Genomic DNA, 14,605 nt, shown 5'->3' with positions numbered 1-14,605 from the left:
CATAAACCCCTGAGGATCCTCCTTAATCTTAGAGCCCGTAAAGGTTGAGGGATTCAACCTCATGAACTGGCCCACCCGACTGACCTCAGATGAAGGAGCAACAGAATTAAAACGATTCGACTAATAAGATTGAGATGTCACCAACTGAGTAAGCAAATGAATAGACCGGCAAAACTCTGCATTAGAGATGTTCCCTGAGACAGTTGTTCATAAACATCAACACCTCGAGAGGCTCGAGAAAGACTAGTAAGGATAGGTCAAAATCTGCGTGGAACAACACAATCAGTAGAAGGGACCTTAGACCTGGTCTGCACTTCATACACAGGGCGAGTCCCTTTCACATTCTTCTCAAGTAGGATAGAGTTTCTAGTAGAGCTTCTACGAACATCATATCTTTGGGGAGGCATGATCTAAAATGCGAGAAAGTCAGGGGGTTAGAGAAGTTTCAAAACACTAGACTATAGCCCAAAAATAGAACATAAGAAAGGGAAATATTCCTAAATATCTTGTAGCCTTCTCTTTATAAGTGTGGCGTGCTACACACCCATAAAAAGACTTTACTAGACATGGCTTTGTGGACACCCAACGACTTTAAAACGTGCTCTTATACCAAATTTATCACAACCCGAACCAGGGCCTGACCTCGGAGACCATCCCCTTAACCCAACCTCAGGAGCACAATAATTATAATAATAATAATAAAAGCAATGTGAAAGCTAACTAGACAGAAATAAGTAAATGAATAAATAAGTAGAATAATAAATGACTCGATGAAACTAAGGGTCAAAACAATAACCAGCCAACCCACATCTGTCCGCAATAACCTCTAAACCAGAATACCAAGCAGGTCAGAACATGTCTCCGACCATGATCAAAAGAATCCAAAAGTACTGAGTCAAATAAAAGAATATGGAAATAATAAAGACTTTCGAAGGATGAAGGCTCACCACTTTACAGCTACTCGACAGACGTGTTAATCCACCTAACGCTGCACAGGGGTAAAAAAACTTCAGACCCTACATCATGAAATAATCTAGTGTCCTAGGACGGTCAGTGGGATAAACACTGACATGTAACTCAGAGAAAGTGATAAATAATGTCATGTCCAAAACTAAACTAAACCACACGCACACATTGTCAGGATAGAGAACAAGGTTAAAGCATGAGATTTAAAATTATTATCCTGGACTGTGTATCTCTAACCGTCCTATGAGCACACACAGTCTATATGGTTATAGCTCCCCCTACCGAAAAGGTCCCGGCGCATATTAGCATCATGAACCAGGAAAATCCTAGGAAGGGCCAAACCACCGAGGCTTCAACTATTTCAATAAAAATATATAATGTGTGAACTGTGCACACAATCATATAGACCCCTACGTCAGTAAATATGGTTTCTAGTATCGGTCCCTCCGAGACCTCCACCTTTCATGGCCAGCTCCACAAATCCCTTTAAGCCCAAATTAAAACTATTTACACACATTCTCTTCCACATACTAAAGAGTCTTTCAATTAGGCATTTACCATTGGTATCGTCTTACCAAATAAATTTAAGCTTACAAGTCAATCCCATTATACCATTCCAAAATCAATTAGCCAAATTGACTCAAAAGTTACAATTTAAAACAATCCATGGCTACCATGGCCTTTCAAAATTAATTTATGTTTCATTAACCTTTTATGCGATGCAAGGTTTCAAAAGTGAAGTAATTTATGTATATATCCATGTTCCAAATCAATTTCACAAGTTAGGTTGAGGTTAAAACCAATTTCAAACTATTAAACCATCAAATTTGGGGAAAACCCATATCCCCCATTCCAATTCCCAAATCAACGCATTTAATTAGTTCAAAATCATGAAAATATAGCATAAACAATCAATTCAAAATCATGGGAATTCAATTTATGTAATAAGTATTCCAAACCCCTCAACCCATAGTCAAATCCAACCATTAAACTACATGGATAATAATTAAATACACGTTTTTATATAAAAATTAATTTAGGAAAGAGTACATGCCTGAAGCACATAAGAATTTATAATCAATTTGAAGTTTGAAGCCCGGATGAGGAATGCACAGTGAAACCCTTGACTGTTCTTGGATTTTGTGTTTGAGAGTGAAATAGGAGGATTTGATCTTTGAAAACTGATGGGAATGGAACTTTATGTTTAAGAGTCGTGGAAAAGGTGAAAATACCAAAAGCCCCTCACCCCAAATGAATAAAAATAAAATTGTACGAAATTTTCACCTTGGCGTGGCATGCCAATATCGCGAAGACTATCCTCCGTACTACACTATCGCGGAAGGTAGCCTCCGTGACACGATGATAAGGCGGAGGCTTACTGCTTAAAGTTTCAAAATTGCCCCGAACTCATTCCGAAAATTTTGAAACTTTATCAAATTACCCTTTTAACATTTCTAAATACAATTCAAATGAAAAATTGATATTTCAAATACGGGAAGGTCAAAAATAAAATGATAAAAATTTTAAGGATCTTGCATTTAGCTACGAAGAGGGTATAAAATAGAATAGTTTGAATTTGAGTATATCCAAAACTTAAGGAACTAATTTGAACAGTTTCTCTAGTTTATTATCCTAACTCAAGTCATACTCCTCTTCTTCACTTCTTTTCCGTTACTTTTACTAGTACTTGAAAAGCAATTAGCAAAATGAAAAGAGTGAAACACAACCTATTTAGCAATGGAGTATAAAATAGAATAGTTTGAATTTGAGTATATCCTAAACTTAAGGGACTCATTTGAACATAAACTCTAGTTATTATCCTAACCCCAATCACACTCCTCTTGTTCATTTGTTCCGCGCGCGAAGAGCAATTAGCCAAGCGATGAGTGTAATGGGGATTGGGCCAGCTAACTGGTTAAAGGGAAGTAGCACTCTCTTACTTTCTTGCCGCACCAATTCAATTCCTACTGCTATTTTTTCACGCTCGAAGCTCAATTATTTCCCCCCAACATTTTCAATCCAACACTCCAAATTACAAAACATTACAACCCTTTTCACTAGTGTTAATGGCCATAAAATTGGTCATTGGTGCAATCAGAGCACAAAATCATACTGTACGGCACCATCAAATGTGAGTATAAAAGAAGAGCAGGAGGCTACTGTAGTTGAGGAGGATGAGGAGACTAAGGTGAAGAAGATTAAGGATGCGGCGAATAGTTTGGATATTAGGGTTGGGCGAATAGTTAGAGCGTGGAGACATGAGGAGGCTGATTCACTTTATGTTGAAGAGGTTGATGTTGGTGAGGCTGAACCTAGAATCATCTGTAGTGGGCTGGTTAAGTATGTGCCTCTTGACCATCTTCAGGTACTGCTGCTTTCTAATACAGCTACTTGTTTCTAATTTGGATTTGTACTGCTTGTTTTCGTCACATGTCCTTATAATGCATTTTTTACTCCCTCTGTGTCATTTTTTTGTCCTAATTTGACTTGGTACAAAGTTTAAGAAAGTAAATAAAACTTTCGAATTTTATGGTCTTGAATTAAAAATATGTCAGATGTACCAAAATGCCAGTTAATGTTGTATCATAAATATGACATATGGAAAGTTGTAATTAAAGAGTTGCTAAAAAAGAAATAGATATTCTTTTTGAAATAGACTAAAAAGGAAAGTTGGAAAGAAATTGAAAAGGGGTGGAGTATTCTTTTCTGCATTGTAGTGTCTTTATAGTCAACATCATTTTGGTTCTTGTATAAAACTGTGTATGCTAATCCTATTATTTTCGATATTAAACTTTGCTTAACGAAAGTGCCTCTAAAATGATCACTACATAACTATACCTTTCAATATTATTCATTATACGATAATCCTTATATTATTATTCCTTGTATGTCTACATTATTGTTCCCCGCATAACATTTCTTATATTATGGTACTGGAATAAACGGTCGTATAGAACACCAACGCATAGAAAAGGGCTGAAGAAACCAGTCTATGACTTGACATCGGTGGAATGCTACGATCTAATGTGTCAAAGAGTGGATTCTCTTGCAGCGGATACAGGGGATACCTCTGAGCCTATTGATTCAATTCTAGAAAGTCCTGTCTCTCCCCTTCTCTTCTCTCCCAATTGAAAAAGATTATTACTACATGAGATGGCACATATGATAAGGGAAATAATCTTGAACAAAATTGACCTTGGGTGTTTTAGCTGGCATTAGCACGTAAAATCTTCATATTGTTACTATCATCTTAGACAACATTGCTCTTTATATGTCTCCTTTTAGGTTGTGTATTACTATTATCTCTTCAAAGTCATTCTCAATTCAAGTTATCTATGAACCTATCAATTTTTCCTTTCCTTATTTAGGCAAAAGCAAATCCTATCTTCTATACTTGAACACTATATTGTATTCAGAATTCAACCTTTATTCTTGTCTTGATTTCTTGGGTTCTGTAATCTAGTGTAATCTAGTATAAAAGAATCGCGACGTTTGTCCTTAAATATCACATTTTGAATTTAGCCTATTAAGGGGAAAAGCTAAATAGACAGAGAATTTGTAGGATGCAAAGCTAAGAAAGAAATGGAAGGCTTACACAACTAGAAGAACAAAATACCGCTTTCATAAAGTCCAACAATTTGCACCCAAGGGTGTGGCCTAGTGGTACAATGAAGTTGGTTTGAGCATCATGAGGTCTCAGGTTTAATTTCCAACAGAGACAAACACTAGGTAATTTCTTCCCATTTGTTCTAGCCTTGATGGACAAAGCTACCCGATACCTGTCGTTGGTGGGAGATGACAAGTACCCCTTGGAATTAGTCGAGGTGCGCAAGCTGACCGAAACACCATGATTATAAAAAAAATATTCCAACAACGACCGGAACACCACGACCTGTACCTTGTTTTTGAGCTAATGTACTACTGTCTTTCTCTAACTTTTTGTACTATTCTGCATCTTCTTGATGCCAACAATGAAATTTCTTGTTACTTCATCAAAAAAAAAAACACCACGACTTGTACCTCTGCAGAATTTCACCCCAACTTCACTAATCAACTTGAGCCTCAACAACGACAACTGACAAGACTTCTATAATCTAGGAATTATAAACTCTAACTCTTATTTAATGCTCAAATAACAAACCTCTCAAGGCATGTGATCCAAAGTCTTCAAGTACCCTAACTTGAAGACAACAATCTAACTCAGTTTATAACTCACGGAAACTAGGATTGCATCAATGTTACAACTCACATGGCCAATCTAATACATAAAAACTAAGATTCCTTTTCTTACTTAGTACTAGGACCAGGTTCAGCAATGTGTCCCTTAAGTCTCCAAGTTGCACACTGCTAAGTCAATTTGTCAATTGCCTTTTCGCCTTGTAAGTGCGTGAGTGACTGTGAAAGACACTCCGTCTATTTAAACACAACTCTCCAAAGAGTTCTTCTTTTGATCAAACTTCTTCTCTCGTCAGAACTCTTTTCTCTTAGAGTTCTATTTTGAGTATGACTGCTTCTTCAATTCAAGCTCTCTTTTTTCTTCAAGTGTTATAGTCAAACTCCAACTCTTCAATTTCACACGTGGTAGTTAATTTGAGTTTATCAACTGTAGTTGCTTATCCACTCTTTCAATGTCCTTTCTTTCAATGGTCTTGCTATGAGCTTACCTTCATGCACCTGTGCATCTCTGAACCAGCTTACCCAACATGTTTCATTCACCTTGTCAATCATCAAAACATTCGTAGAACCCAATAAATTTCCCCTTTTTGATGATGACAAACTTTGTCTTTGTGCAGCCTATGCCTTTACCTGAAGATACTTTAGGCATAAAGCACTAGAATGAAATGGGTTAGTGTATGGGTTATAAGCATTGCACTATCCTCTATTATCTTTCCCCTTTTGGCATCATTAAAAAGTTGAATATACACATATTAGAAGGAAAAACAGAGGTCAAACCATTCATGGCCTTTGGGTTTATCACCAAGACAATCAGAACATGACAATTTTAAATTAGAGGCATATCAATCTAAGCAAGAAGACAGAAGACAGTTGAGCACACCCTAGATCCATTGCATTAAACTTCAAAAGGATGAACATCAAAAGCCAAGCAAGCACCAAAAAGAACATAAAACTACTGAGCACAAACATAGAAGAATGACAACCCTAAGACACTAAGAAGGATGGACTATCAGGCGGATGTATGAAATCAGCTATGTCAGACGATGAATAGCTGCAGCACTAGTGGTCCTTTCCTGGGCAAGCTCATTTTCTAACTCCACAATGCGTGCCCGAAGTGCAGTTGTCTCTTGAGCATGAGTCACCCTAGCATCCTCTAGCCCCTCAATCTTCTCAGCTAGAGCATTTTGGGTCTTTTGGAGAGGAGTGTTAGCTCGTCACATTGTCTCAAGGAGGGCAGAGTCTGTCGTATCCTGCCTAAGACATCCTTAGTGGTCTAATACTCCCACACAGGAACTGGATATTCAAAAGCATCAAAAATCTGACCCAACCAAAATCCATATGCCAAAGAATGAACATTTTCATCCTGATGAAGCACTTTATTCATGTGCTTGAGGATCAAACTTGGCAAGTCAATTTTGACTTCAGAATCCATCAACTCCATCAAAGTCATGTCCAAGTAGTTGTCTTCAGTCCTTCTATCCTTACTTTGAAGGAAAAATTTATGAATCACATCAAAATAGAGCTAGTGCAGAGGAGACATTTCCCTTTTCTCAAACTCTGCGATGATGAAGAAGAGTGGGTTGGCCTGAAAATTTCTTAGTAATGTTCAAAGCTATGGTTGATTCCTTCAATTGCATTCCGTCAAGTCAAGTCCAAGATATCATTCTTATTCAGACTATTCTCTCGGAGACACACCCTATCTCAGACTTCATACTTAAGAGGGCTAGATCTCAACTCAAGAAAAGAACAGGAGCTCGTATTCCAATTCCTAATGATGAGGTTCTTGATGAACCTGTAAGTTCTCCTGGTCCAATGCGGACTCCTCACACTCGCAATCGCAAACGCCAAGAGGATGTCATTCTTGAAAAGGCTCTGAAGGCAAGTAAGAAGAAACGCCGCATGACTGGTGCACCACCATCTTCAGAGGTTCTCTCCTAGCCCGCAGTAATGGAGTTGATGTTCTTAAATCCATAGTTGGAGTAGTTAAATCATGTGAGTGATATGAAAATTCGAGTTATTTTTTCAAAAATATTCATATATATTTTCTTGAGAATTGGTAAGATTGTTGGCCACCTCCAAAAAAAAGAAGAGCAATTACAAGCTTCTTATTAAATCTATAATTAGGTAATTATCCTCTATACACAACTGTTACCAAGACAAGCAAGATACAATACTATTCCATTTACTTTGTGAATGGAGTTGGGCCTATCTTCAAAGAATCTACCATTCCCCTCTCTCCAAACTGACCACCATATACATGATGGGATTAATCTCCACCACTTCTTCTGGCTCTTGCTTCCATCCCTTCTAATCCATCAGCTAAAATGGCCTGAAGCCTGTTCTAGCATGATGCAACTAGTGCCTGTAACGTTGAGGAAGAGATTCCATAGTTGGTGGTATACTTGCAATGCGAAAAGGTGTTTTTTGGGAACCAGGTGTCTTACTTTCCTCTGCAACGCTTCTTGGGTTAGACATGCCCTCGTAATAACCAACCAAGTGAAGCATTTCATGTTGGGATGTTAGTTCTCCAGAAGTAGTTCCAGTGGTATTGGGGTCCCCCAGTTGTCATCTGTAGGCCTCTCTTGTAAGCACTGTTGACAGAAAATACCCCATCTTTTCAATGTTTCCACAGAACTCCATTTGCCTCATTGGTGGCGATATTTATTTGGCTTATCATCCCTAGTAGTAAAAAACACTCGCATATATTGAGCTCGTAATAGTACCTCTCAGTTCAAAATTCTCTATTTGTTCAAGATCTGGTTTAGATCAATGAATAGAAGTGCATTCATTCTATAAGCTGGACTGAGTTGTTTATTCGGGGAAATTTGACTCGTGAAAAAGCCTCGTTAGACCGACTCTTTTATGAGGCTTTTGAGAACCCTTAGTTTAGGGAGATAGGTTGGATTGAATAAAAACTAAAGTCTAAATTCTCTGATGGGATTGCTGACCTTCTTCTGCAGCTTAAGTCTTCAATGAGTGAAACCAAGCAACATATCTTTCATTGTTGGTACTAGGGAATATATTAATTTTTGGAAGGACAAGTGACTAGGCAATGCTAGCCTGATGAATGATTATCCTGCCATTTATCAGCTGATTTATCCCAATAACTCAAGCATAGCCCTAAACAGGAATGGGAATAGCTGGAACTTAACTCTCAGGAGGAACATAAATGATTTGGAACTTGAAGAGCTTCTGAACCTTTTAGCAAGACTGGAAAATTGTTCTATTAATGAAGACATACAAGACAGACTCAATGGGATGATGCAAATTATGGGACATTCACTGTTAGAGAAGCTACACTCAGTTTTGTGCTTTCAATGTCTTGGTAGAAATTGGCCTTGGAATCAAATTTGAAAGACTTAACTTCCTACAAGTCCTCTGCTTCAGTTTGATAGCTCTTCAGGTGCATCCTTGATGCAGGACAATCTCAAGAGAAGTCAAACAAATGCAATATGTGCCATCAAACTGAATAAACTATCAGCCATCCTTTTTTTCAATGAACAGCTGCAAATGATATTTGGAATATATTTTACTCTATTTTTGTACTCAGTCGGGTCGTGCCAATTAATCTAAGAAAAGCAGTAGAAAGCTGGAGCAGACGGAAAGTTTTGGTAAAGCCATCGAAAACGTCTGGAAGATGATACCGGCAAACGTTTTTGGGTTGTTTGGACAGAAAGAATTGCAGATGTTTTGATGGAATATCAGCTCCTAATCATTCCTTTTAAGCCAAATGTCTTTTACTTTTATTTAGTTGGTTCAATCTTTTCACATTAAATTCTTGAGTCTAGTTCTTAGATTTTGTTAGCATCATGCGAATAGCGTAGCTGTTCTGTGTGGGAGCTATTTGCACCTTCTTGTAATCTTTATGGATCTGTTAGCATCTTCTTAATGCCTTCAGTGATATTACTTCATAAAAAAACATGGAACATAATCCATGCAAAAGTTGAAATGCAAAGGAGTAGAGCCTTGGCGAGTTAATGCTGATTGAACAAACTGCTGTAGCCAGACCTCTATCCCCATCAAAAATTGCAAAATGCATGGATCCAAACTTGAGCTGTAGCAGCTGGCAAAGTCTGAAGAGATCTCGTGGAGGCAGAAGTCTAGATGTCTATGGCTCAAGGAAGGGGATGGCAATACCGAATACTTTTAGAAAATGGAAAATTCACATGGAAATTGAGGGGAAAATAGTTTTCAGGAGTTTTTCAAGTTTTTACTCAAAACATTTCAACTTAGTTTAATGTCCAAACATAACTCCATCTTCTAAATATCTTTATTTCAATTTCTAGTTCTGATACTACTTTTTCAGATCTTTACCAAATCATGTTCAGATGCCTACCTACTGTTGTACTCTCTTTTCTAGTACTAATGGAGGAAATTAGGGAGAATTAACTAGAGTTCAGAATAAAGCATACTCAACAAACAACATAGCAGTGTAATTTCACAAGTGGGGTCTAGGGAGGGTAGAGTGTATGAGATCTTACCTAAAAGCGATGGTCTAGGGTGGGCTGCCTGAAAGCAGCTGTCCTAACCCTAATAAATACCACATGAAGCGTGTGATCACCCAGATTCCTAATGCCTTAAGCTAAGTTGCTCGGACTCGGGTGCGGGTGTCCATTACGGGTATGGATCTAGAGATCGGATCCTTCACAGTCTCAATTTAAAGATTCAGGGATATGGATCTAGGGATGGATATGGGTACGGGGATTCGGCGAAAAATAATTTAAATATCTAAAAATATAGTTATAAAACATAAATTATGAGATATTATGTTGAAACTTGAGGAGAAAATATTGTTCAAGAAGAAAATCCTGAAAGGAGATAAAAGGAAAAGCAATAACATAGAAATTTCTATATACAAGGTATTCCATTTTCTTCAATTTCACCTTAGCTTTTGTTTTGATTACAGAATTTCTTAAATCTGTCAGGACTTTCCAGTCAATTTTGGTCAAAATACCTAAAATTGGTCGACCAGATCGGGTACAAATCCCACACCCACACCCACGTTGTGTCGACATGGGTGCGGCACTGAAAGTGAAGAGTCTGAGTAACTTAGGCCTTAAGTATCTTCTATTTATATAAATTTATCGATGCCAGCCCCCTTGCCCCCTTCCTACTCCAGCTAATGGGAAAACGCATTTGAATGTCATAATATTCAACAACCCAACCGACATCCACCATAGGCTCGGAAGCGGTCCTCCTAGATTTCCCGAAGGTAATTCCAGGGCTTTTTTAGTACCGACGACTCTTGATGCCAAGAAGGAGACCAATTAGACGAGACAGACCATTTTTCATAGGTTGGTTATAAACCTGGAGATTGAATCTGATTCTTCCCCGTTGAGAGGGATTCTCATGGCCACCATAGGAAGAACTCAGTTAGAGGTTGTTTCCAATAGACCCTCAGCTTAAATAAAATCATTTTCAAGCAGTTTGGAAAAGGGAATACAAATTTAAAAAAAAAAAGACAAAGAAATTGCTCGGACTCTCCAAAAATGTTGCCGCACCCATGTCGGATCCTTCAAAAATACATCATTTTTGGGGGATCCAACACGCACCCGAAGATATTTTTGAAGAGTTCGAGCAAATAGAGCTAAACTACTGATGAGAAAGAAGGTCCAAGTACCACCACGAAGCCTATACCTCAGGAACGGAAGAGAACACTCAACTACCAACTACTCTTCATCTTTGATTTACTACTTGTTTTTCTTACTTAATTCTTTTTTGAAGTTTCTCTTTTGCTTCTCTTCCACTCTCTTAGCATTCTAACTGAAGCAATTAGATATGAAATTGATGCTGCAAATTAATCCTCTTCTGTAGTGAGAAAGGAGAATTTTGGGGTGGTGATTCATATAGTAGACCCTAACCTGCTTGTGATTGAGGCATTTTTGTTGTTGTTATGTTGAATTAATTATCTTCTGTAGCGATTTACTGAAAATTGAAATTACATCTTATAATGAGTAATTAAGTTTTTGCATTATTGTTCTATATTAGATCGTAATTTTAATTGCAATGTGATGTTAAAAGTCCTAAATTCATATATGTTAGATAAATTCTCATGTTTCTGATTAGTTGTGCGCTTCACTTCTCTCTTTTTTACCTAAATATCCATTGATATTGTGCTTATGTGCACTTTTTGCTTTTGTGAAACACTGGCTAGTGCCTACTCACTTGAGTTCAAATGAATAAATTCACTCTCTATAATATAATGAGCCCTTTTAGCAAAATAAATAAATAGATGTCATCCAACGACCTTTAAAATACTTATGATTTGAAGTTTCTAGGATTGGAGTTTGGATCTTCATAAATTCCAGTTGCTGGGAATAAAAAGTCCTCTTGCTTCAAGTATTGTTGGTGCACATTGCTAGTCAAACTGGAAAATAGAACTTTGTATGTTAGTTTTTCCCCATGACAACTATTTATGATTGTTTGATTCGTTTGTTTCTTTTCCTGTAATTAATAATATGCTGTTTTTTGGCATTTATTAAGATGCAGCAAAACATGATTATTGGGCTTACATTGTGGTGACTGCGTCTCTTACACGCTTAAGCTTCTAAAGTCCATCAATAGTGACGTGTTTGAGAATCTTACAGTTGCAAAATGCAGGAAAGGAGTGTGATTGTTCTTGCGAATCTAAAGCCAAGGAATATGCGTGGTGTCAAGTCAAATGGAATGCTGATGGCAGCATCAGATGCATCTCATGAAAACGTGGAACTTCTTGAGCCACCTGAAGGCGCAGTACCCGGGGAAAGGATATGGTTTGGTTCTGTTGATGAAAAGGATAATCTACCTGATGTGGCAACACCCAACCAGGTAACATATCCGTTGTAAAGTTTGATTTCCTATAAGAGGCGGTGCACTAGCCTAAAAGCCAAGGGGCTTCTGTGTGTTATTTCTTTAACTTGAAGCAACAAGTTTATCCTATAGTGAGCATGAGGGTAGTTGAGTTGGAAGGAATGGAAAATGTTTTCATCCTTTCCTCTATCGTTGCTCACTGGACTGTGAGGAAATAGGACTGCTATCCAGGTTAAGTCTTTGACCATGTTAAGTAGTTAAGGTTACATGCTCTTGAGATTCAATTTGAAGAATGACTCTGTCTACAGGTGTGTACTGCCCTACCGTTTTAAGATCTTTCTTTTCCCAGAAATTACACTAACCTCACTTGTTAGTGTTTCCAGACAATCAGGAAAGGAATATTAGCCAAATGCGGTTTTATCTTTGTATTAAACAAACTATTTTTTTGGATACACTCCTTCTTTCTCCTACTTTATGTTAAGTATTGATATTCAATATATTCTCGAAACTTGGGAAGACAAAAAAGAACCATTAGGCTTATTGCCCATCTTTCTCCGCCATATACCTCCCATGTTTTATGTTTAGGAGTACCAGATTTCTTGAGCAGAAAATTTGATTTTCTTTTGCTCTTTTTTTGGAAATAAACTATTTATATGAAATATCTATTGAAGAAATAAAGTGATCGTATAAAAGTGTGAAAGATGATTTTTGAGTAGTTACTGTACAAACTTGAAAGCCTTTATCATGTTATGCCGAACTCTATCCATTCATTTGCCTCTTGAAATTTGTAAATAATATGGAACATTGTAAATTGCTTGGAGGCAAAATGAGAGTAGATGTCACTTAACCATATAACCATTTGTCAAGTGATGTATGTGTATGAAAAATTACATGTCTTTCATTCATTAGTTTGGTCTACCCACCGGGTGCACGGGAGTTGTTACTATATCTCTAAATAGATCCACGTGTAAATGGACTCCTTTGTCATGCATTGTGCTGTTTATGTTCTCCAAGCAATGTGTGACAACGTATTTTGGGGGTAAAAGGAACATCAGAAATGAGAAGCAGTGATTAATCGTCACATAGTTGGATGATGAAATTGAAGGATCTCTACTCTTGCTATTCCATCTACGACTAGACATCCTCCTTTCCAAAACTCTATTTGCAAAATTATAAAATGTGGTTTATATTGCATTTTCTTGCAATTTGTCTTATAGATGCTTATCCATAGTTCCTACATCCCTTTTTAAGAATGAAAAAAACAAGATTTAGAAATTATGGATAAGCATCTGCAAGACAGATTTCAAGAAACCCATTGACCATTGTAACATTCTGACTTTCTATACTAACTAGTTACCTCTTGAATTTTTCGGGCTAAACCCCCTTTGTTCATTGAAGAATTATTAGATCTGTCATTTCCTGAATTCAAAATTGGATCAAATTGGGGTAGAAGGTTAGTAGATAGGAGTCCATTGTCTTGTTGCCCTTTCTAGTAGTCGGAGGACTACTCTTGCACTTTCTTGTTTTTCAATTCCTGTTACTATGTATGGTTTGTGTAGTTTGAGTGGAGTATTATTTTGTTGTAGTACTGTTGTTTTACCATTTGGTGTTTTTGATACTATCTATTGTCTTTTGTGCTTTCATTACATCTTTTTAGACTGTTTTTGTCTTGAGCCGGTGATCTATCGGAAACAACCTCTACCTCACCTCTGAGGTGGAGGTACGGTCTATGTACACGCTACCCTCCCCAGACCCCACGTTATGGGACAACACTGGTTATGTTGTTGTCAATATTTACTACTGAGATGGATATCTGTTGATTGCTTGGAGAAGCATTCAGAATGTGTGCCTCATTCAGTTATTAACGATTGGGTAATATTGTCCTTTGGGTAACCGATCGGATAATATTGTCAGGAAAGAGCAAAGTAGTTTGTCTGATTAATTTGGCACTTGTTGAAAGCTTTGTAGTATACTGCACGGGAAATTATGTACTACTATTATGTTTGCTTACTCTTTTCATTAAAGGGAGTACTGTTTTAATATCCCTTGTACAGTTACTTTTTTGTTGGATGAGGCGGGGGTATTGTATTGCCTTTGGGCTGACGTCGTTCTTCAACTCTATGCAGATAGCAAAGAGAAAGATTTGGGAGCTAGTACAACCACATCTAAAAACAGATGACGCATGTGTTGCTGCACTAGGAACGCATACAATGCGAGCTTCAACCGGTGTAGTGGTCAGCCCATCTCTAAAAGATGCAGACATATCATAATTATATCCTAAAGTTCATGTAGCTTTACATAGCTTCCTGCATATAATTCTATCTACCATTCATTGTTATAATTTGCTCTTTAAAGGTTCATGGCCTTCTTTATTTACTTATAAAAATATGGAATTTTTCCTTTGAATCTTATAGCATGGTTGCAAAAGAGTGAAAATTCTAAAGGTGGGAGAAAATTTAAACCTCTTCCTTTTGGTTTGACGAGAGCATGCGAAGTAGAAATAAGTTTAAACCTTTTCCTTTTGGTTTGACGAGAGCATGCAAAGTAAAAATAAGTTAGCTTTCCTCTTTTTGGAAAGAAAACTTAAGGGCTCAATAGAGCATATATATTCTGGTCTTGGATAATTACATCAGGGTTAAAATTCTAAGTTCTAACTTCTAATTCTGAAGTTGAT

General features: G+C 37.3%; 1 protein-coding gene across 1 annotated transcript; it reads left to right on the top strand.

Annotated features, from left to right (window-relative positions):
• Positions 1-2,550: 2,550 nt before the first annotated feature.
• Positions 2,551-14,337, top strand: LOC107838835 (aminoacyl tRNA synthase complex-interacting multifunctional protein 1). Its single transcript, XM_016682060.2, has 3 exons — positions 2,551-3,331; positions 11,743-11,949; positions 14,058-14,337. The coding sequence occupies exons 1-3, from the start codon at positions 2,849-2,851 to the stop codon at positions 14,199-14,201; spliced, it is 834 nt and encodes a 277-aa protein (XP_016537546.1). The 5' UTR covers positions 2,551-2,848; the 3' UTR covers positions 14,202-14,337.
• The last annotated feature ends 268 nt before the right edge of the window (positions 14,338-14,605 follow it).

The sequence above is a fragment of the Capsicum annuum genome, chromosome 8 (genome assembly GCF_002878395.1).
Source record: "Capsicum annuum cultivar UCD-10X-F1 chromosome 8, UCD10Xv1.1, whole genome shotgun sequence".
NCBI lineage: Eukaryota > Viridiplantae > Streptophyta > Magnoliopsida > Solanales > Solanaceae > Capsicum > Capsicum annuum.
Note: the sequence above shows the minus strand (reverse complement) of the source record. Positions and strands in the feature narration are given on the sequence as shown.

What these genes read in the sequence shown, in the direction of transcription:
- LOC107838835 (XM_016682060.2), top strand. Translation starts at nt 2,849, where the DNA reads ATGAGTGTAATGGGGATTGGGCCAGCTAACTGGTTAAAGGGAAGTAGC. An exon ending in TGCCTCTTGACCATCTTCAG is followed by an intron (nt 3,332 to 11,742) that starts GTACTGCTGCTT and finishes TGCAAAATGCAG; the next exon opens with GAAAGGAGTGTGATTGTTCT. An exon ending in ATGTGGCAACACCCAACCAG is followed by an intron (nt 11,950 to 14,057) that starts GTAACATATCCG and finishes AACTCTATGCAG; the next exon opens with ATAGCAAAGAGAAAGATTTG.